Raw genomic sequence first — 23,631 nt, forward strand, 5'->3', positions numbered from 1 at the left:
GGCCTGAGTACAAGCAAGTGCCCGGCCTGGCAGAGGCGCCATCTGCAGGTCAAGGCCGGCAGGATGGTGGGCAGGGAAGAGCAGGGAGTGACACTGGCTGTGAGGGCACCTGAAGGGTTCCGACTCGTGCACGTCCAGGGCCGCGCCGCGGATCCGGCCCTCCTTCAGGGCCTGGGCCAGCGCCTTCTCGTCCACCAGGCCGCCCCGGGCTGTGTTCACCAAGAAGGCCCCTTGTCTCATCTGGAAGACATGAGGACAGGCCAGGCCCAGTCAGGGTTCCGTGCAGGGCGAGCGGCCAGGGAAGCAAGGTGGTCACGCACGCTGCTGAGGAGCCCCAGCTCCCTGGCCCCTTCCCAGCCCAGGCCCACCCTGGGCTCACCAGGGTGCTAGGACTTAAGACCTCAAGCGTGCTGCGCCGCGGCCCTGGCAAGCTGGCTGAGGTTCAGCCCTGTGCAGACCTGCATGGCCCCACACCTCCTAGAGAGCTCTACGTTCCTGCCCAAGCCCTGAGCTGAGGACTGGGTGGGGGCTCCTGGCTTGGTCCCCCTGTGGTATCCCTTTTCTGGGTCCCCTCCAGCCCAGCCTCCCCCAACAGGGCCTCGGCCCACGAGGTGGGACTCCCTGGGATGACAAAGCCCAGGGCCATCTACTCTGAGGTGTGGTGTTTGACTCCAACCCCAGTGGGGCCTCCGGACACGCTCACTTTTCATGCACTTTTGCAAAAGGCCCTTGCAGTGGCTCCCTGTCAGCTTCGTGGCCAGGGCTTTCCTGCAACCCCCCCATTTCATTCCGAGGAAGCCCACCCAGCCATTGCGCTTGGGTGGCAGCCGGGTGGGTCATGGTGGCTTTTCTTTGGTGAGTTGCTGCCCATTGCAGCCTCACACCCAAGGTCCTCAGGGATGGCAGGGCCCTGACCAGCATCCACGTGCCACACCCTGTCCACTAGAAGGCTCCAAACCCACTGGCTCTGTGAACAAAGGAAGGGGAGGTGGGCACCTGGTTTCATCCTCCCTGTGGCTACAGGCTGCTGGGGCAGCTTGAGTGGGTGGGTGGCCTCTGACACGTGTGTACACACACGCACACACAAGCTCAAACGGGCAGACACAGGCACCCACACACACTTGCCCACATACACACACATCACCGTGCACACATAACGACTCCCTGAAAGGCCAACAGCCGGCGGGAGGCAGCCGTCCCGAGCTCCGCCCACCCGAGCTCCGCCCACCCGAGGGAAACACGGGCTGAGGCTGCGCTCTGCGCTGAGCTGAGGCAGAGGCCGACCTGAGCACAGCCCTCTCCAGCTGCAGATGTGAAACCTGAACCTGGCAGCACAGGATGGAAGTCAGAAGGGCAGGCCCAATGCCCCCAGGTAGCTGCATCATCTCCACTGTGACAGTGGCAAGAGCTTCAGGGGAATTTAGGATTCAAAGGTATGTGGTTCTGTCTTATCCAGAGAGTATTTCAGGCATCCTGGGTAGAACTCAGAACATGGAAAACGCCGTCTGGGCAGACAGGGCTTCCCCCAGCAGGGCCGGCACCACCGCCATGTGGCTCACTGAAGGCAGGGTCTCGCCCAGGTGCAGGTGGTTGCTGGGAGGGACCTTCCTGACACCCCCACCTGTGCCTGCCCCGCAGAAGGAGAGCCCTGTGCCCCAGCTTCACGCACCTGCTTGACGGTGAAGTCGTTGATGAGGTGGTGGTTGTGCTCGTTGAGGCCGCAGTGCAGGCTCACGCAGTCGCTGTGGAAAAGCAGGTCCTGCAGGGTGCTGACCCGCTGCAGCCCCAGCGCCCGCTCCACGCCGTCCGACAGGTAAGGGTCGTAGAAGAGCACGTTGAAGCCGAAGGCCTTGGCCCGCAGCGCCACCGCCTGCCCCACGCGACCTGGTGGTGTCAGGACACAGTGTGAAACCCTCGCTCACCCGTGGCTGGGAGGCTAGCCCTGACAGCCAGGATCGGAGTGGCCCCTGTGCCTCAGTTTGACCATCTGCCAAGGACACCAGCTGTGGTCAAGCCAAGGTGCCGGCGCGAGGTGTCTCCACACGAGGTGTCTGCTCCCGATGCGCCCACTGCCAAGGTGGAGGCTGTGCACGGGGGTGGAAAGGGTGCACGAGCCCCTCGGCCCACACCAGCTGCCAGCCACGCCCCCCCTGCAGCCTGTCCACAGGACGTGACACGAACCACTCAGTGTCAAACGGACCGTCAGCGGGTCTCCACTCACCCCACACACGCCCTATGTGCCCAGGTCCCTCCACTGGCCCGCTTTCCGGTCCACCCATCGATGTCTCTGGCATCTCAGTTCCAGCCACGACTAGGTGGAGACGGCAAAGGGGGCGGGAGGGAACCTTCCAGACCAGGGAGGCCCCGCTGGGCTCATGTCCTGTCCCCTTCCAGTGGAGTGGCAGAGAAAGCCATCCCGGGCAGACGTGCCTGCCCCGACCCCAGCAGTCCAAGGCTGGCGTGGGCCCCAGCACAGGAGCCACGGAGCCAGAGCCACCATTTCTGGCTCCTCCCTGGGGAAGGGTCGGCAGGGTGCATGCGCCCACCGTGAGCCAACAGCACGGCTGCAAGGGACACAGGACTTCGGAAGCCCAGACGCGGCTGCGAAGGACACAGGAACCCAAGCCCGCCAATGTGGTGTCTCCTGCATCGCCTCAGAGGGAACCGCTGCACAGGAAGGAAGCCGGCTGGGCGCTGGGGCAGGTGGGAAGCGGGTGCAGTTTCAGAGGTGGCAGCCAGGGCAGGCATCCCTGAGAAGACCAAGCTTGCTGGAGACATGAGGGGATGGGAAGGGAGCCGAAGAGCTGGAACAACACGTGTGAGGGGCCCACGGTGGCGGCGGCCTGAGGGCCAAGGAGACCAGACCGCCAGGCAGACAGGGCAGCCAGATGTGGCCCAAACGCCCAGGGGACTCCCAGTCACTTGGGAACAGCCTGGGGGAGGCTGGGAGGCCAGTCAGAAGAGCTGAGGACCGTCTAAATACACTACATCCTAGAAAGGCAGGCGCCTGTTCTACCAGAAGGAATATGGCGGCTCCTTTCATCCCCAGGGACGAGGCTGCTGCAGGAGGCAACCGGTCCGGGGAGGAGGGCTCGGCAGGCCGAGGTGGGAGAAGCAGTTCCGAGGTCAGTCACAGCCGGAGTACCCGGGCAGCTCCCCAGATGCAGGAACAGCCCCCGTCTGGCAGCACCCCCTGCCAGGGATCCCACCGAATGGGCAGGAGAGGGAGGAAGGCAGGCAGATAGGCAGACACAGAGAAAGGCACCTCCCACAGCGCAGGAAGCAGAAAAGACGCTGTTTCCCACTCTGCTCAACAGAAAGCCCCAGGGAGTCCGGCTGCCGGTGGCGAAAACCAGCTAGAGGTGCAGGCCAGCGCCGGCCACACCTGACACAGGACAGCAGTGGCTGCTGGGGCGAGATGGTTCTTCACTTTAGTCTCTGCCATTCTTTTCCATACGATGTCTGGCTTATGATAAGAAATTATGATGATGCAGGTGAAGAGGTAGGAAGATGTGGCTTCTAATTAGAATAAAACACTAGAAGCGGACAGACCTGCAGATGACCAAGGCTGGAATCAGCCAGCAAAAGCTCCTAAATAACTACTATAAACATGCTCAGAGATGACAGCAAGTGTTGATGTAAACAGCAGAAAAATGGAGGATTCTGGAAGACGAATGGCAACTCTATAAAGAACCACATAGAAATTCCAGAACAAAAACATCCCTCTGAAATGGAACTCCCTGGATGAAGCTAACAGCAAGAAAAGGATCGGGAGCTTGAAGGCTGGGGCTCAAAGTCAGCAGATGGCATCCAAACAGAAGCAGAGAGAAAAGAATTAAAAAAACTTTTTTTAGGCCGGGCGCGGTGGCTCAAGCCTGTAATCCCAGCACTTTGGGAGGCCGAGACGGGCGGATCACGAGGTCAGGAGTTCGAGACCATCCTGGCTAACACAGTGAAACCCCGTCTCTACTAAAAAATACAAAAAACTAGCCGGGCGAGGTGGTGGGCGCCTGTAGTCCCAGCTACTCGGGAGGCTGAGGCAGGAGAATGGCGTAAAAACCCGGGAGGCGGAGCTTGCAATGAGCTGAGATCCGGCCACTGCATTCCAGCCTGGGCGACACAGCGAGACTCCGTCTCAAAAAAAAAAAAAAAAAAAAAAAAAACTTTTTTTAAAGAACAGGCTGTGGTGGCTCACGCCTGTAATCCCAGCACTCTGGGAGGCCGAGGCGGGCGGATCACGAGGTCAGGAGTTCGAGACCAGCCTGGCCACCATGGTGAAACCCCGTCTCTACTAAAAATACAAAAAGTTAGCCGGGCGAGGTGGCGGGCGCCTGTAGTCCCAGCTACTCGGGAGGCTGAGGCAGGAGAATGGCGTGAACCCAGGAGGTGGAGATTGCAATGATCCGAGATCGCGCCACCATACTCCAGCCTGAGCGACAGAGCGAGACTCTATCTTCTACCAAAAAAAAAAAAAAAAAAGGCAAAACACATTTTCAGACAAAAGCGGAGGGAATCGTTCACTGGTGAGCCACGTTTCTAACAGGGTCTGTAGGCTACAGGAACGTGATGCCCGACGACAGCCAGAATCGGGGGTGGGATAAACGAGGCAGAAAGGGTGGATGTGTCGGTCAATATTCAAAAACAAAAATTACTGAAAAATTCCTTGAAACACTCATGACTGACAGCTTCTTGTATGGTTTACTGCATAACAGACGTGGAAAATCGGCCTGATGTTGAAACACTCATGACTGACAGCTTCTTGTATGGTTTTCCGCACAACAGATGTAGAAAATGGGCCCGAGGGCAGCAGCCCAAGGGTGAGAGGAGTCTCCGCAGGCCTCTTACCGCCCTCGACGAGGCTTCACAGGTTATGCCGGATGGCAGTGAGTTACGAAGGCATATCCTAATCTCTAAAGTAAAACTAAACACGATCACTAAGCAGTCGGTATAGATTAAAAAGCAACAACAGATGCGAGGAATCATTTAACACTTGATTAACATACAAGAAGGCCAGAAAGGAAAAACAAGGATGAACAGAAAACATGTAGCCAGACGACACTGAAATCCAAATGAGCAGCAATTACACTAAAACTAAATGAACGGAACACTCAAGAGGCAAAGACTGTCAGACTGAAAAAAGAAAGCGGAACCAACTATAAACTATTAATAACAGACACACTTTAAACGCACACACAGAAGCCAGGCGCCATGGCTCACACCGGTAATCCCAGCATTTTGGGAGGCCAAGGCAGGGTGACCACTTGAGCCCAGGAGTTTAAGACCATCCTGGGCAACACAGCAAGACCTTGTCTCTACCAAAATAATAATAATAATAATAATAATAAATTTTTAAAAATTGCAGTGGCACACACCTATAGTCCTAACTACTTCGGAGGCTAAGGCAAGAGGATCTCTTGAGCCCCAGTGCTCAAGGCTGCAGTGAGTCATGACTGCACCACCACACTCCAGCCTGAGTGACAGAGCAAGACCATTCATCTGAATGATAAATATAAGAACAGAGATAAGCTGAAATTAAAAGGATGAAAAAAGACATACCACATAAACACTGATCAAAAGAGCTGGGATGGTTACCTCAACATCAGACCAATTAGTTAGACCACAAAAACACGAAAGCAAACGTCCTACTTAATGGTGAAATATCAGAAACTTTTTCTCCCACATCAAGACAGTAATACCTGCAAGTCACTGCTACTGACGATTGTAGCTAATGCAAAAAAGGCAAAAATAAAGAAATTAAAGAAATAAAAGGCACAGAGATCAGAAAGGAAAATGTAAATCTGTGTTTATCTGCAGGTGACACAGCAGTGTGTGCAAGAGAAAATTCAAGAGAATCTGTTTTTGGCAGAGGCAGGTCTCATTATGCCATCCAGGCTGGTCTCTAACTCCTGGTGATCCTCCGGCCTTGGCCTCATAACTCACTACAATAGCAGGCACAAGCCACTGCACCCAGCCTAATATGGAGAATTTAGAAGGCTGTGGGATATGAGGTTGGTTTACAAAACTGAAGTGTATTTCTACCTACTAATAACCAAACATCAAGAAACAATTAGGCTGGGCACAGTGGCTCATGCCTGTAATCCCAATACTTTGGGAGGCCAAGGCAGGTGGATCACTTGAAGTCAGGAGTTCGAGCCTGGCCAACATGGCGAAACCCTGTCTCTACTAAAAGTACAAAAATTAACCAGGTGTAGTGGCATGCGTCTGTAATCCCAGCTACTCAGGAGGCTGAGGTAGGAGAATCGTTTGAACCCAGGAAGCGGAGGTTGCAGTGAGCTGAAATCACACCACTGTACTCCAGCCTAGGCGACAGAGTGAGACTCCGTTTCAAAAAGAAAAAAAAAGGCAGAGATTGCAGTGTGCTGAAATCACGCCACTGTACTCCAGCCTGGGTGACAGAGTGAGACCGTCTCAAAAAAACAAAGAAACAACAACAACAACAAAATTTGTAACAGCATTACAAATGCCAAATGCCTAATGATAAACTTAATGAACTACGTGGAAACCTTCTACTGATAACGATGAAACACTGTTGAAACCTTCTACTGATAACAATGAAACACTGTTAAGAAAAGTGAAAATAAATGGAGACATGGTATTTGTGTCCTGAAGATTCAATATTATTAGGAAGTCAGCGTTCCCAAAACTGATTTTAAGGACTCAACAAAATGAAAATTGACGAGCTGATTCCAGAATGGAAACGGAAATGCATAGCAGGACCTAAAACAGCCAAGACCCTTGTGAAGAACACGGTGGAAGATCTCAAGGCTCACAGCCGTGCAGACAGTGTAACACGGGAGAAAGGGAAGAAAAACAGGTCCACGGAACAGAGGAGTCCAGACAGACCCACTCACATGTGGCCAACTGCCTTTTCGCAGAGGAGCCACGCCAACGGGAAGGAGGGTGCCTCGGCGCATCGTGCCGCAGGGACCTGCCATCCCGGGAAAGGGCGGGCCATGACCCCAGCCTCACACCACGCCTCAGTGGCAACCCAGAAGACCCTGGACCTAGAGGTAGAAGCTTCCAGAAGAAAACACAGAGAACCTGGATGACCCTGGGGTAAACAGAGATTCCTCAGGACACAAAAGGTATTCACCGAAAAAACGGGTGATACGCTGGGCTTCATAAAAACTGAAAACGTGTTCTCGTCAGAGAGATGTCAAGAAAGTGGAAAGTCAAGCCACAGCCTGAGATATTGGTAAATATGTAAAAACAAGCATTTTGAAATTATAAAAATATCCACAGTGCGTGTCGATCTGACAAGAACCAGATGCAGACTACATGAGGGCTTCGTAACCAACATGCAAAAGAAGGTGCTCCCAGTGGCCAGGGGTGTAAAGAGGTGCTCGACTCCCTCAGTTATCAGGAAACTGTAGGTTAAAATAAAAATATCACAAAATTCCTGCTGGAAGGGCTAGAATTACACAGACTCCAACACGGAGTGCTGGCAAGGATATGCGGCTGCCGGGCGTGACGCTGTGTACCTGCCTGAAGAAAGGCAACTCCTTCCACGTGAAAAAACGTCCTGCTCTGGGACTCAGAAACTCCACTCCTAGGTACAAACCCAAGAGGCATGAGCCGTCTATGTGCACAAAAAAGACGGGCAGAAATGTGTTCACAGAAGTTTTGTTTGTGATATTGGCCAAAAGCTTAGAAAATGCATCACCAAGAGTCTGGAGAAGCGAATCGTGTTGTGTTCATGTTATCAGAAACTGTGGGTCATGCGAAAACACAGATGAGACCCGGAGGTATCACCCCGACTGACGCGAGGCCGACACAGAAGGCTGCGTGCCCGCGATCCCACCTCGGCAGAGCCGGGGAAGGCCCTCTGCTCTAGGAAGTGGGACCCGGGTCACTGTGGGGCCGCGGCGAGAGAAGGGGCCTGAGGCAGCTGTGTGCAGAAGCCTGCTCTGCTGACGTGCTGGTGGGTTCTTTGTACAATGTTTTCCTGTGTGCACCTAAGATAGTGCATTTTTCAGAAGGAAGGAAGGAAGGAGGGAGGAAAGAAAAAAACAAGAAGCAGACCTAAGTCACAGCACCAGAGCCTCGTAGAGCAGAGGCGGCCACCGCCTCGTCGCACCGAGTGGCAGCAACACCGTGAACCACACACTGCCCAGGGCTTCCACGTTCCTGTAGTCACCACACGCGTGGATTCCACGCTAAGAACAACCCAGACACAGGGTGTGCCCAGCAGAGGGCAGATCGGGACAGGCACACCCTGGGAGAGCCTGAGTGGCTGGTGCCCAGCACGGGCCCCACCCAGAGCACGAGGCTCTCCCAGAGGGTGGGGATGGGGTTCAGGGACAAGGGCGAGGGGCAGGGGGGCGCAGGTGCCAGGTGGGCGGCCAGGCTGGGGTAGGGGTCCCTGTCCATAAGGTAGAGGCTGCAGCGTCAGGGGACTTGTGTCCCTAAGGACGGAACTGCTCTCCTCAGCTCCCAAGGCCGAAGGAGCTTTGACCTGGCCTGGGTCACCACGAGTTCACCACAGGCAGAGGGGCCCGCGCCCAGAGCAAGGGAAGCAGCCCAGCCGCTCCAGGGACGCCGGCCTGAGAGCCCACAGGACGACCTGGGCCACTGCAGGGGAGAACGCCCATGGCAGACCCCCACAACCTGCCAGGTCCACCCTGCACTCCCCAGGACGCCAGGAGCCACCCGCACTCCTCAGGCCAGGCCTGGGTGGGGGCTTTGGCAGGTGGGGTCCTCAAGGAAGGGGGTGGCCACAGCCCTGCTCTCTGAGGGCATCCTGACCTGGGTGCTCCAACCCCCACTCAGCACGGGGCCCTGGAAGGGGCCGGCTGGGCCCAGTTCCACACTCAGCCTGGGCAGGCACCACCCTCAGGCCTCAGAGTGGCCACGGGGAGGGTGGGGCCTTCAGGGCTGGAACCACAGACCCCAACCCCAGGAGAGACAGGTTACAGGACTCTGGAGACCACACACCCACCTGCTCTTACCAGGGGAACTACAGACATCCCTGGCCACACACAGACACAGCCCACAACCCCCCACATCCCAGTCCCTCATACACCCCAGGTGAGGTGTCAGACCTGTGGCTGCGGGACAGGCGGCGCCCTGCAGGCAAGGCACACATGAGGCCCCTCCCACCCTGTGGGCTTGCTCTGGAGACAGCTGAGGCACTGCTCCTGCACAAGGCCGGTGCACAGCCCATGGAGCTGAAGGTCCACAGAACCCTGAGTCCCCGGCCCCTTCTGACCTCTGCCCCGACCTACCCACTCTCCCTCCTTCCCTCCTTCAACAAACCACACACGGGCCATGGCCCTGAGGCGGGAGGGGCCGCCCAGGCCTCAGAAGGGCAGGGGTATGAGGAATGGGCACCTCAGGGCTCCGGGATCCTCACAGGTTCCAGCCAGCCCTGGTGTCCTGGTGGGGGCACCAGCAAGGCCGTGAGAGATGTGTCCAGGAAGAAACAAGCACGTGTTCCATGCACATCCGTGAGCCAACCTCTCCCACTAACCCAGGTGTGTCTGCCTCACCGAGACCACCCGAAACATCTGATTCCCCACACGCTGCCGGGACAAGGACAGCGGTCAGCAGGAGTGGGCTGCCTGGATGTTTGGGAAGCGGGGGGCCGGCCGGTCAAGGGGAATCCCCGGCACGGCAAGGTCCTCGCATCCCCACGGGGCCTCCTGGGGAATGGCGCAGGCAGCTCCTAGGAACCCACGATCTGGGGTGACAGGCACCTGGGCCAAGGTGTCCAGGGAGTCTTCAGACAAGGGACACCACCCCCCACCCACCCTCTCTGAGAACCCTCTACGGGAGCACCTTCCCGCTTCCCACCTCACACCTGGGCCCCGCCCAGACGCTCCCCCGTGACCTCGCTTGGCCTCTCCCAGCTCCTCTCTCTCAAGACATGGCTCCACTCTAGGATCACACACACACGCGCACACACACACACACGCTTGCTGCTCTGAGCTCAACCTGGGCCTGGCTGTGTGGGGCCTGCTCACTGCTGCATGCTGGACCCAGGACGGTGCTGGGCCCAGGACAGGCGGCTGCAGAGCGAGTGGGCAAATGAAGAGCAAGGGGTCGCTGAGGGGCAAACCACTCCCCGGGCGCAGGGCCGGCTGCTGGTGACAGCGGAGGAAGCCCGCGGCTGCCCGAACCCCAGCCCCAGCAGGACCCACGCAGCCAGCCCCAGAGGCCTCAAGGGGTGAGCGCATGCTAGACCGTGGTTGATGTGTGTGCCCACACGTATGCCCGGGTCTGTATGCCCATGTGCCCATGACTGACACCGGTGTGTGTCCACGTGGTATCGTGTATGCTGTGATATCCGTGTGATGCCCATGTGTGCCGTGTGATATCCGTGTGTGCCGTGACATCTGCATGTCCCCGTGTGGCCCGTGTGTGCTGTGACATCCACATGTGATGTCTGTGTGGAGTTCACGTGTGTGTGACGTCCGTGTGATGTCTGCGCAGGCCTGAGACCCATGTGTGTGCTGTGTGAGGCTGTGGGTGCTATGACGTCTGTGTTGTCTGTGTGTACCTGTGTAAGGCCCACGTGTGTGTTGTGATGTCCATGTGTGATGTCTGAGGCCCACACGTGTGCTGTGGCATGTGGGACATCAGTGCAGGCCTGTGTGAGGCCCACATGTGTGCTGTGACATCCGTGTATGATGTCTGTGTGTGCAGTGATGTCTGCGTGAGGCCCATGTGTGCTGTGGTGTTCTATGTGATATCTGTACAGGCCGTGTGTGCTATGACGTCCATGCAGGCCGGTGTGAGACCCACGTGTGTATTGTGATATCTGTGTGAGGCTATGTGCTGTGACATCCGTGTATTATGTGTGTGCCTTTGAGGTCCATGTGTGTGCTGTGACGTCCATGTGTCATGTCTGTGTGTGTCCATGCGGTCATGTGTACTGTGGCATCTGTGAGGCCACGTGTGCTGTGGCACATGTGCCATCCGTGCAGGCCTGTATGTGTGCTGTGACGTCCGTGTGTGATGTCAGCGTGTGCCGTGCTGTCTGTGTGAGGCTCACACGTGTGCTGTGGTGTTGTGATATCTGTGAAGGCCAGTGTGAGACCCATGTGTGTGCTGTGATGTCTGTGTGAGGCTATGTGTGCTGTGACATCCGCGTGTGCTGTGACATCCGCGTGTGCTGTGACATCCGCGTGTGCTGTGACATCCGTGTGTGCCCGTGTAAGGCCCACATGTGTGCTGTGACGTCCGCGTACGTAGGGCACACAGCCTGGGATTCCTGGGCCCTGGCGCCTGGGCTGCACTCAGTCCTGTCCTGGGTTGGGACCGACACCCGCAGCCCCACCCCGCCCTGGGCCTCTCCTTCTGGGCACGGCTGAAGAGCAGCAGCGCCAGGCACAGGGAGGGTCACAGGCATGCAGCTGTGGCTGACGCACCGAGTCCGATGATGCCCAAGGTCTCCCCACGGATCCTGGCGGCGCCGGACGCCACCTCGCGGATCTGCTCGACGCTCTGGACTCGCGTGCCCTCCCGCAATGCCTGGTGCAGCCAGGTGGCCCGCCGGTACAGGTTCAGGATGTGGCACAGCGTCGAGTCGGCCGTCTCCTCCACAGACGCCGCAGGCACGTTGCAGACGGCGATGCCTGTGGGGACAAGGACACGGCGGTCACCTCCAGGCCAGGCCCAGCCTCTGGGAGGACACCAGGGCTACTGTGGCTGGAGCAGGTTTGAAGCTTCCCGAGGAAGAAGCCAAAGGCCACGTCCCCAAGGCCACCCTGGGAGGCCACGAAATGAACGCACATCTCCCAGGCTCGGGGGCAACAGAGCACCTGGCCTGGCGCCTGTGCCCTGTGACTGGAGCCCCACCTCCACTTTAGGTTCACGTGGCAGCACACGCTAGCAAACTGCTCGGTGTGTGGTGGGGCCGGGGCGTGAGACGCTGCCCTGACCCCTCCCAACTCAGCATTGGGAGCCCATGTAGAGACAAGCACATGTCTCCCCGCGTCACCTCGCTGCCCTGATTCCTCCAGGGGGACCCTGCGGGGAGGCTGCGGCCAGGTCAGAATCTGGGTGCTGGCCCCACCTGCACACCCCTACATGGACATCCACACATGTCCTCAGGCCTCCCCCAGGCCAAGCCAGGCCCCCGCAGCCCCTTCCGCCCTCCATGCCCTACACCCCGCAGTCAATAACACTGCAGCTGGAGCCATTCCTAGAAAGCAAATCCATCCCATTTCTCTCGAGTGTAACCCCTACTGCCCGCTCCCAGCCTTGTCCCAGAGGCAGGCCCTTCCCCGGCCAGGGCCCCTCCCTGAGCCTATTTATCCTCATCCCTGGCCTGTCCCTGGCCAGCGCCTCCCCTGCACGGCACTTCCCGCCCCATTCAGATGATTGCACTCCTGCGTCTGACTGGCCGTCCAACTGGCCGTCCGTCTCTCTGGGGAGGAGGAAGGGGCAGGAGGCCAGGACAGGGCTGCATTCATATGCCCGGAGGCTGGACAGGACCGTGTGGTTCCGTGAGGGGTTCCGAGGGTCGGGAGGGGGCCTGACGTGGGGCAGCGCGGGCAGGCGCTGCACAAGGCCAAGGCTGGGATCCCACATCGCCCCAGACACAACTCACTTGGACGTAAAAACGTTAAACAAGGGAGACTGAGGGAGAGCCAAGCCAAGCACCACACGAGATTGGAAGAAAGGCCTCCTGACTGTGGGACGTTGGAGCGTGGGCCAGATCCCAGCGGTGCCCCAGACTGTCCCTGGCTGAAGAACAGAGCCCGGGCCTGGGAAACTCCATGGGCAACGGAGATGGTAAACAGCAGAGGTCGCTCAGAAAGCACCAGGCCTGCACCTGACACCTCACAGCCAGGACTGCACCCAACACCGCACAGCCGGGCCTGCGCCTGACACCACAGCCGGCCTTTCCCAGGATGCCGCCACAGAGACAAAGGCGGGAGGCGGCTGGCACACGGCTTTGGCCCATGGGCACCGGCGGAAGCAGCAGTGAGCCGAGATCGCGCCACTGCACTCCAGCCTGGGCAACAGAGCGAGACTCCGTCTCAAAAAAAAAAACCAACAAAAACAACCCACAACAGACGGAGCCTGGCAGAAAACAAAGTGCGCTCCACGCAGGACGGCCAAGCACCGCCCTGAGTTTGTTCTAATGAGTGCGCACGGGTGCAGACACGTGGGCACGTTCCGTGTGCGTGTGTAGGTGCATGGGTACGGATGTGCGTGTTCTGTGAGTGTTCCATGTGCTGAGTACATGAGCATAGGTGCAGACACGTCTGCGTGTTCTGTGTGCTGTGTGCGTGTTCCGTGTGCTAAGTGCACGTGCACGGGTGCGGACGTGCGTGTCCTCTGAGTGTTCCATGTGCTGAGGGTACATGAACGGGTGCAGATGCATGTGCATGTTCTGTGTGCTGAGTGTGCACATTCCGAGTACTTAGTGCACGTGCATGGGTGCAGATGTGTGTGTTCTGCGTGCTGACCGCACGTGCACGGGTGCAGATGTGTGTGCATGCTCTGTGTGTTGAGTGTACATGTTCTGTGTGCTGAGTGCACGTGCATTGTGCTGAGTGCACGTGCACAGGTGCAGATGTGCGTGTTGTGTGTGTGTGTTCCACGTGCTGAGTGCATGTGTACTGGGTTGCGACACACCCCGCTGTTCCCCCTGTGTCTTGGGACAGAGACCTATGAGCCCTATTACAGCCACACTCTGACGCCCCTGCCCCTCACCCCCAGGGCCCCGATACCCAAGCAACGGGCACCAGCTAGACATGCATGCAGACCTGTGTGAAGTCGCAGCTGGATTTCCTACTGCCCAAAAGAGAGGAAGTGCCCTGAGGTGAGGCTGTGTGAGGAACAGAACGGCTGCAGCCTCACGCTGGCCCTAGATGGGACTGCACGCCACAGCCAGCCATACCAGGCGATGTGCAACGGGGTCCTTGGTGTGGCAGTGAAGCCTCCATGGATGAAGCAAGACGGGACGGAGCTTGCATGCATGGGCACAGGAGATAATTCGGAGCCGGCCTACCTAAATCCCCGGCCGACTTGATGTCAATGTTGTCAAAACCACTGCCGATCCGGACGATGATGCGGAGGGCTTTGAACTTCTCCAGGTCCTCCCTGGTGAGTGTGATAGTGTGGTACATCAGGGCCCCCACGGCCTCGTTCAGGACCTACAGCGAGGAGAAAACACACGGGCTGAGCCTGGCGCCTGGAGAGCCTCAAGCTTGGCCTTCGGGGGTGGGGCTGAGCCTGGCTGGGAAACTAGTCTGTGGCCCTCAGGCTCTGTTCCCCAAGCACCAGCCTGGACACTGGGGGAGGCCACATGAACACCTCCCCACCATGCGCTACCCCTCAACCCCTGCCCAGGCATCCGGAGTCCCAGCAATTCCCGCCGCAGCGTCCTCAGCCACGTGTAGGCTGCAGGCTGGCACTGGTCAGAGCCACCTGCTTCCCACTGTGGCAGCTGAGATGTTTCCTTTTGAGTGTGCGCCCCACCCTGAGACTCTGCCCAGCCTTGTGGAAGAAATGGGGTTGCACCAGGCAAGGACAGAGGACGGGGGGTGCAGTCACACCCAGGAAGGATGCTGAGCAGGCGCGGCTGGGTGGGGGCGGCCGGGGCACCTGAGACTTGCAGGCCCAGGGGTGCGGGTAGAAAGTGGTAAGTCCCTGGGGCACACAAGCACGTGGGCAGAGACAGACAGGGGCCACCCAGCCACAAGGACACCACCACAGGAGCACACACTGCCCCCGTGTCGCCTGAGAACCCGCCCAGAAATGCTGCCCACAGTGGGCACAGCATGGCTAGCAAGGCTTGGATTTGAGCTATGTTCATAACAGTCATGCTTGTAATTTCAGTTTCCATGACAAATTCTAGACCGGAACGAATTCCGACAAATGCAGACCCAGCACACAGCACAGCAGCCCAACCCTGGCGCCTCCACTCAGCCAGCACCAGGTGTTGCTGTGGTCACCGCCAACCCCGCCCTACCAAGGGCTCCCAGTTACCCCCAGTCCAGGGAGGGCGGGGCAGCGTGGGGTGCAGAGGCACATAGGTGGAGGAAGTGCCCTAGGCAGAAGAACCACGCGCGGCACTGGGCACAGGGTGGGGGTGTGTGTGCACCACCTGTGCATCTACCCACACCTGAAAACACCCACCCACACACGTGCATCCCACACTCGTGCGTGACAACACCCACCGTGGCTGCAGAGGGGCTCTATGCAAACAGCCACAGCTCAGGACACCAGGACGCGCAGGCCTCGTCCACATGGGCACGTCTGAGTCCCGGGAGACACCACTGAGCCTCCCGTGAAGACGTGACTCCCACCCACCCCCTGCCAGCGGGGCCCCAGGTACTCCTGACCGACCACCACCACGGGCTCAGCACAGAGCTCGCCGGGGCCTAGGCAGCGTCTTTCCCTCCCTTCCCGCCGTACGTGGAGCCTGCCGATCCTGGGCGGCAGTGCCTGGGTTGCTGGACCGCAGGGTGTCCTGTGGGAGCTGACTCTGCCCGGGCCCTGGGTAGAGCAGCTGGTGTTGGGCAGGCACACGTTGGGGGGGGTGAGGGCAGCCCCCAGGAAGACGCTCACCACCCAGCTGCAACCCCTTCTCCTCCAGTGCCCGGACCTCCAGCTCGGCCAGAACAGATGGTTCCTTTTGAGGCTGGCACAGCCTCCCTTCCCTCTTGCCCACTGCAGGGGACCTAGAGGATAGGACCATGGGGGACCACACAGACCAGGGCCATGACAGAGGCTGGGCAGCACGGCAGGGGAGCCCCGGGTTGGCCTAGGCGTTCTCCAGGACAAAGGGAAAGTTGGAGCAGCTCGGCCGCAGGAGGCAGGGAGGCATCTGCCCAGATCGCAGAGGAATGGGCGTAGCACTCATCAGTTCAGACAGGGCTGATGGCTGCCCCGGGCCTCCTGGGAAGGCTTTGAGGCTGCATCCGTGCAGACCCCTGGTGCACCAGACACAGTGTGGACGGGGCGACCCCTGGTGTACCAGACCTGACCAGATGTAGTGTGGACTGGGTGAGGCCATAAGGAGGACAGCACGGGCAGAGGCCAGCAGTGGGTGACTGGTGCACGGCCGTGGGTAGTGGCGAGCGGTGCAGCCAGAAAGACCCCTGCGCTGTGTGGATTGGAGATGGGTGCCCACACACCCAGGAGGTGCCTTGGGCAGCTTGGCAGAACAGCTGCAGCTAAGAGGGAGTCACTTGCAGGTGCTTCGTCGGCACCCACTGTGGGCAGGAGGCGCTGTGCATGCGAGTGGTGGGCAGAGGCGCAGTGGGAGATGGGCCATGGGGTAAGGGACAGGCCTGGCGCCAGACATGAGCCCGGGGGCCCGGCCTGGACAGCTGGACATGCAGGGGCTGCTCCCACGGTGTGCACACAGAGGCTCGGCATGGACAGGCTGGAGAGAGACACACCACACGGGCTTGTGTGTACGCAGGCAACAGCTTGCTTTCGCTCTGAGCATCGGCCATGGGCTTTGAAATGTTGATTCTGAACTGTGGCACGTCACCTCCCGCACATTCGGATCAGACGGCGATCGATTCATGTGAATATGAAGAATATTCATGTGTGCGGCCTTAAGGTTGCTTCCCGCGTTGGCTCTTCCGCGATGAACATTTTTTTATCTCATCGAGATAAGTTCTGAGAAGATGAAACGTGCACCAGCCGAGGGCCTCCTTCGGGCTCTGGGCTCAACCAGCTGCAGAGGCTGAAGACCCAGCTGAGCTGGGAAGTGCAAGCTGCCCCCTGACGAGGCTTTACTCACTTGCCGGGGCACGTTTCTTAATGCACTTTTTTCAGGACCTTGCCCTTCTCCTTACTGAATATATTTTTAACAACGTATTAGGTGAATGTGTTCTCACTACAGGAATCTCAACACGGCCTGGAGACCCCATGCCCCGACCGCAGCCACGTACCAGGTTGGCCTGTGCTCAGCTGCAGCGCCAGAGCCACTAGCGTGTACGCTTTACCACATGGCGGCCACGTCATCCACAGGTCCACAGGCCAGGGTGCCACAGCGGCTCGTCAGCCTCAGGGTCTACCTTCCTGTCCCCCTCGTGGCTGCCACGTGGCTGCTCCACCCTGCCTACTGCCTCAGTCTCCCACGGAGGAAGTCTGCAGGAGGTGGGTACAGCCAGCTGTGCTCCTTTAGATCAGGACCCAGCAGCCTCCCAGAAGCCACCCCCAGCCAGTACCCACTGGTGTGTCCCCTGCACTGCCAGGGGCTCAGCCCCCCTCTGCTCAGTGCCCTCAACTCCAGTGCTCAGAGCAGGCCCGGGGAAAGCCGGGTGCCCAGGAAGCTCGGCTGCCACCGGGCTAGAAACAGACCCCAGGACACCAGGAGGCTGCTGGTGGCAGCCAGCTCTTGGGGGTCAGGAAGGGGCCTGCCAGGCCCAACTCCGGCCATGCAGTTCCGCTACCTGCTTCTCCTGTGCTCAGGACTCAGTGACATCGCACTTACCTTTCCAGACCTCGTGCACAGGTGTGGCTTACTCTGAAACTGCCGCTCACATCAGGTCACCATCAGGGCAGATGCTTCTCTACGACACGCAGCGACATGCAGGCCCAGGGTGGGGCTGGGCCGAAGACCGCAGGTTTCAGATTTCCAGAGAAACTGCCAAAGCACCATCGAGACTGGTATGGCCGTTTCTGTTCCATATGAAGGGACAGGCTCAGGCTCCCTCAACATGGCTGGTGCAGGGCTCGGTGCAGGCCAGGCCAGTGGTTACCGGCGGTGACTGCTGCACCCATGAGAACCCGGGAGGGGCACCCCAGTTCTCATACATCGCTCTGTCTATACCCAAACGCCGCTGCCCTCATCCATTTTCCGCTGGAATTTTTCTATTTCCTACTGATTGGGAGGAGTCTCTGAATACACAGACTTTTACATTTATTTATATTACACACAGGATCTCGCCGGACTGCAGTGGTGTAATCATGACTCACTGCAGACTTGACCTCCTAGGCTGAGGCGATCCTCCGGCCTTGGCCTCTGGATACGCTGGGATTACAGGCACGGCCCCTGCACCAGCTCTGATTGTATCAGACATTCACCCTTAGGCTGGCACACAAATTGAAAATACCCAACCCCTATCTCTCACCTGTTTTTATTTTTAAAATTTGTTTTACTACGTCTTTCCTTTTTCCTTTTTTTTATTTTTCACACAGAGTCTCGCTCTGTTGCCCAGGCTGGAGTGCGGTGGCACAGTCTTGGCTCGGTGCAACCTCTGCCTCTTGGATTCCAGAGATTCTCCTGCCTCAGCCTCCTGAGTATCTGGGACTATAGGCATGCACCACCATGCATGGCTAATTCTTGTATTTTCAGTAGAGACAGGGTTTCACCATGTTGCCCAGGCTGGTCTCGAACTCCTGACCTCAAGTGATCCACCCGCCTCGGCCTCCTAAAGTGCTGGGATTATAGCCGTGAGCTGCTGCACCCGGCCTTGCAATGTTGTTATTTCTAATTGCCATTTAATCAAAGTGACCTTTTCCTCTCTAGTATCACATTTTCTACAGAAAGAGTTGTTATTTTCTGTGTTGTCATAACCTCAGTGAGTAAACACATTCTCTTGCAAATGTTCCTCTAACTGCTCTTCATTCAAACACGTGGCCGCTTCTGTGGGCAGTGAGCATCTGCGGTTGGGGGAGCTGCTGCCATTCCCGAATGGCTACCCCAGGGGCCCCAGAATTCACCAACTCCCCAGTTCTCAGCCCACACACCTGAAAAGCCACTGCCCGAGTCCTTGCGTCCTGCTGGGTGGGGCCGTCTCTGCTCCTCTGTCCTGTCCACTCTTGGTGGTACCAACACTGCCCAACGGATCTTCCAGACCTGAGAGTGGGTCCCGGGGTCTGGACATACACTGCGGGGGCCGCACTGCACCCAAGGCTCAGCTGGGCACTGGGCAGTCTGCCTGGAAACAGGCCCCAGTATATGGCATGGGTTATCCGTCCTCTTGCTCCTAGAAGCGACTGTGACCTGGTATTAAGGTCAGAGCCCACGGCAGCCTGTCTCTGTGCCGGCTGCCAGCAAGAGACCAAGGGGCTTGTCCTGCACTCCATCACCATGACAACGCCAGCCTGTGTGTTTTTCCCGGTCACCATGACAACGCCAGCCTGTGTGTTTTTCCTGGTCACCATGACAACGCCAGCTTGTGTGTTTTTCCCGGATTTCTATCACTTCGTTTCCTGCACAGCCCCAGCACCTCTGTCCGGCGGGGCTTTCTGGCGGCCTCCCTACCCCCAAGGCCGGGAGATGCTTGTCTTGCAGGAGTGTGACTGTCCAGCTGGCTGCAGGTCGTTGCGGACCACTGCATCCCGTGCCCTCCCAGAGCTGCCCTGCCGCTCCAGGCCCCGCAGCCCACACCGGACGCAGCCTCCGGGCCCCAGGCCTTCCTTTTTCTTGCTCAGCAGTTTGATCAGATGTGCAGTGCTGGGCTGAAAACCCTTCTCCTTGGGCAATTCCAAAGCAGGCGGGGGGTGCTGTGCTGAGTCTTGTGTCCTTGTCGGTGACATCCCCCCACCCACGGTATCAATAAAATCCTAATCCTGAACCTTAACAGCGGGGTGCCTCCCAGGCCCCGACATTCTTTCTGTTCTTCCTATGACCGCACTGACGGTATCACATTCTCTCCCTCCACGGCACTCAGACAGCAGCGACATCCAAACAGCTATGCGGGAAGTTTCTGCCCCAGGAGGCACAAATTCCTGACTAACAGTGACACATGAAGCAAGCGCTCAGTTTCCTCCCACGCCAAAGCCTGCAGACAGGTGGCCCGCAGCCCCCTCCACAGCCACGAGGGTCCCTGCCTCCTGTCTTGTTGCTCCACGGTTCCCAACACGGCTCCACTCACGGTCCAAGGTGGCTACCCAGGCTCCGCCCATCACAGCTGGCTTCCGGCCAGCAGGGACAGGGAAGGGATGGCAGGGAGAGGCCCTGCTCCCCTCTGTGCTGGAGTTCAGTCCTTTGGCCACCCCTAGTGGCAAGAAAGCATGGGCAGCCAGCTCCTCCTGCAGGACCACACACTGTGAAACAGGGACTCGGCATCAAGGCGGCCCCCTCAGATTCCACACGGAGCCCCGGGAGGCTGTGGCTTCTCTTCCCATCTCTAGCTTCTGCCATTTCCCTGTGTCTTCAAACCTCCTGTTTTTATTAGATTTTCACTCATGTTTTAAATTTCAAGCTCTCCTAGTTTCTGGGGGCTCCTTTCTGTGGCGCCTGCTCTCCTTCTGCTTAGGGGCTGCTTCAGACCCCTCCGGGATGCCAGGACCGTTCCCAACACTCATCTCTTCCAAGAATCCAGCTGCGTCCCCTGGGGTGGTTTTCTGTTTACCTTGTCCTCTCTCCGCCCTGGGCTGTGCAGTCTGGGTGGGGAGCAGGAAGTCTGTCTCACGCCAGGGCCCACGCCGGCCGCACCCCGACCACTGATTTGCATTTTATATGAACCTGGCAAGGCAGTTTGGGATTACTGCAATTCTAGAAAAACATCTGTTTTGCCTTAGTTTTCCAGGTCGTTGGCAAAACTTGTTTCAGTGTTGCTTACAATATTGAAAGTTTTCGACGAGCCTCTTTTTCATTCCTACATGTATATCTTTAATACAAACAGTTTCCCAATGAGAAAACTGTACCTAACCAAGGGCATTGTCAAAACCGAGCTGGTGCCACATGACTCCCTCAGGTGTGCACCACGGGCAGTTCACCCACAGCCCCTTGCACGCGTGTGGACACATCCATGTGATGTACCCACACGCCGATTCCAGACACTGGCCCACCGGCAGATGCCCCACCTGCACCCCGGGCAACTGTTTCCGTCACGCTTACCCCGTCACCTGGGGATGAACAGATGATACAGCATGCACCCCTTGAAACCAGCTTCTTCACTCACCACCGCGCTGCCGAGATCACCGAGGGTGTGGTAGGGACCCAGAGTTCACGCCTGTTGCTGAGGAGGACACTAAGGGAGGTGGCCAGTGTTCGCCCGGCCACTCACTCACTGAAGGGCAGCCTGGGGGATAGTCTTCTGGTTTGGGTTATGGTGAGTTAAGCTGCCAGGGAGCATGACTTGCAGGTCTGTGTGTGGACGCGCATTCTGAGTCTCCAGGATAAAGGCGTGTGGCCGCTGGGCGTGGGGATGCAGCACATTCCGAGTCTCCAGGATAAAGGCGTGTGGCCGCTGGGCGTGGGGATGCGGCACATTCCGAGTCTCCGGGATAAAGGCGTGTGGCCGCTGGGCGTGGGGATGTACGTTCTGAGGCTCCGGGATAAAGGGGTGTGGCCGCTGGGCGTGGGGATGCGGCACATTCGGAGTCTCCGGGATAAAGGGGTGTGGCCGCTGGGCGTGGGGATGTACGTTCCGAGGCTCCGGGATAAAGGTGTGTGGCCGCTGGGCGTGTGGATACATGTTCCGAGTCTCCGGGATAAAGGGGTGTGGCCGCTGGGCGTGTGGATGCGGCACATTCCGAGGCTCCAGGATAAAGGAGCGTGGCCGCTGGGCTGCATTACAAGCACAATCTAACCCCATGAGAAACCGTGAAGAATCTCCCAGAGCGAATGCCCCGGCAGAGCTCCCGGCAGACCACGCACATTTTTAACATCAGGTTGTCTTCTGTCCGTTTTGGAAATGCTTTTGCGGTCGTCATCATTTCCAGCCCCTTCCCCGTCTTGTTCTGAAGTTTGTGAGGGAGACCCTTCCTCATCTCGCCCTCTCCCGCGTTCCCTCCTGTCCACTGCTGCCCGGCCCACTGGTAAACCCGCCCCTCAGTTCCCCCGTTCAGCTTCAGCATTTCTCAGATTCACATCTCATGTTCTCCCCTGACACTGCTACGCCCCGTTTCAGGGTCATCAGCTCTTCGTCGGGTGTCTGGCCCGGCCTCCCGGGAGCTGTGCTGGGGTGACTGGCCCGTGGGCAGCACAGGGAGCTCCTATGGGCCGGCGCCGCTTCCCTGGCTGGTGGGTTTTGTGCATCTCCTTGACTGCCTGGTTACCTCTGCTTGTGTCTGACGGACCCCGCGCCAGACGAGGATTTCTAGAAATGACCTGAGGCCTGGGCTGACGCTGTCTTCCTCTAAAGGGGCCGTCCCATTTCCTTCTGCACCTGGGGTCAGCAGTGCGGGGTCTCTGAAAATCCAGATTCAAGGTTTCTCAGACGTCAGTAGGCTGAGTGCCAACCGTGTGGCGAGTCAGAATCCAGGTCACCCTCACTCCAGGTGTCACCTTCTGGGCCATGGATATCCCAGCAGGGTCCCGCACCCAGCAAAGCCAAATTCAGTCTCTCAGCCACTTCTTCCAGAACAGCCAACGCCCCAGGCCAGAGTTGGCGAGGCTCGCCCGTTTCTGCAGGCTCCGGGCCTCTCCGGGTTGTGGCCTGGGCCTGGCCCTCTCCCGTGAGCTCCTGCGGGCCCAGATTCTTCATCTGTCTTCAGGAAAAAGCTGCTCTGAATCACGGATCCCTGGCTACGAGGAGCCGGACCGACCTAGCCCTCATCACGGAGAAGCCTGTGGAGCTCCTGAGCAAACATGAATCAGGAAAGCTGCCCAAAGGCTGCCCACTGCTGGACCACAGCCGGGTCGTGGGCAATGCCGAGACCGCTGCGCATCTGAGGCGGGGGAAAGCACCTCACTCCACCCCCGCCACAAAAGGACCTGCTCCCTGGGAAAAACTGAAAATGAATCAAGAAGCCACAGGGAAACCCCGTGTCCACCTCCCGACGGGGCTCAGGGCAAACCCCATGTCCACCTCCCAGTGGAGAGCAGGAGAAACCCCGTGTCCACCTCCCGATGGGGCTCAGGAGAAACCCCGTGTCCACCTTCCGACGGGGCTCAGGAGAAACCCCGTGTCCACCTCCCGACGGGGCTCAGGAGAAACCCCGTGTCCACCTCCCGACGGGGCTCAGGAGAAACCCCGTGTCCACCTCCCGACGGGGCTCAGGAGAAACTCCGTGTCCACCTCCCAGTGGAAAGCAGGAGAAATCCCGTGTCCACCTCCCGACGGGGCTCAGGAGAAACCCCGTGTCCACCTCCCGACGGGGCTCAGGGGAAACCCCGTGTCCACCTCCCGGCGGGGCTCAGGAGAAACCCCGTGTCCACCTCCCAGTGGAAAGCAGGGGAAACCCCGTGTCCACCTCCCGACAGGGTGCAGGGGAAACCCCGTGTCCACCTCCTGAGGGAGCTCAGGAGAAACCCCGTGTCCACCTCCCGACGGGGCGCAGGGGAAACCCCGTGTCCACCTCCCGACGGGCCGCAGGGGAAACCCCGTGTCCACCTCCCGACGGGGTGCAGGGGAAACCCCGTGTCCACCTCCAGATGGCGCAGGGTGACTGGGACAGAGGCCGCTCCTGCCCCAGTGGCACACAGACCCGCTTCGGCCTGGGCTTGCTGTGCTCCCGTCCCTCCCCACTCCCCTCCAGCGTGTGGTTCTTCCAGCCCCACGCCAGCACGTGGTGGTACCTTCTCGTGGATCTCCTGCGTGGACTGCGCGTCGCAGAAGGCCACAGTGGCCACGTCCTTCAGGATGGGCATCTCCACTGTGCAGTCCCGGCCGTCCAGCAGCGCCACCAGGGGCCGCGGGTGCAGGGGCCCGTTCATGATTGGAGGTCGGACGCCTGCAAGACAGAGGCAAGTGCTCAGCTTCGCACCACTGCGGCCCTGCGGCCACAGCCCACTCCACG

At 58.6% G+C, this 23,631-nt stretch overlaps 1 protein-coding gene across 26 annotated transcripts in view; it reads right to left on the bottom strand.

Annotated features, from left to right (window-relative positions):
* The window catches only part of CTBP1 (C-terminal binding protein 1), a 38,022-nt gene that overhangs the window by 2,928 nt on the left and 11,463 nt on the right, over positions 1-23,631 (bottom strand). For all 26 annotated transcript variants that reach the window (XR_012434547.1, XR_012434549.1, XR_012434545.1 and 23 more), the window contains 5 exons: positions 23,411-23,565; positions 13,985-14,129; positions 11,391-11,597; positions 1,670-1,884; positions 110-240 (listed from right to left, as the gene is read on the bottom strand). Coding sequence is in view for 22 of the 26 variants with exons in the window: in XM_074039188.1 (XP_073895289.1) it covers positions 110-240; positions 1,670-1,884; positions 11,391-11,597; positions 13,985-14,129; positions 23,411-23,565 (853 nt within the window). In the remaining 4 variants the exon portion in view is untranslated. The remainder of the gene's footprint in view (positions 1-109; positions 241-1,669; positions 1,885-11,390; positions 11,598-13,984; positions 14,130-23,410; positions 23,566-23,631) is intronic.

Source organism: Macaca fascicularis, chromosome 5 (genome assembly GCF_037993035.2).
Source record: "Macaca fascicularis isolate 582-1 chromosome 5, T2T-MFA8v1.1".
NCBI lineage: Eukaryota > Metazoa > Chordata > Mammalia > Primates > Cercopithecidae > Macaca > Macaca fascicularis.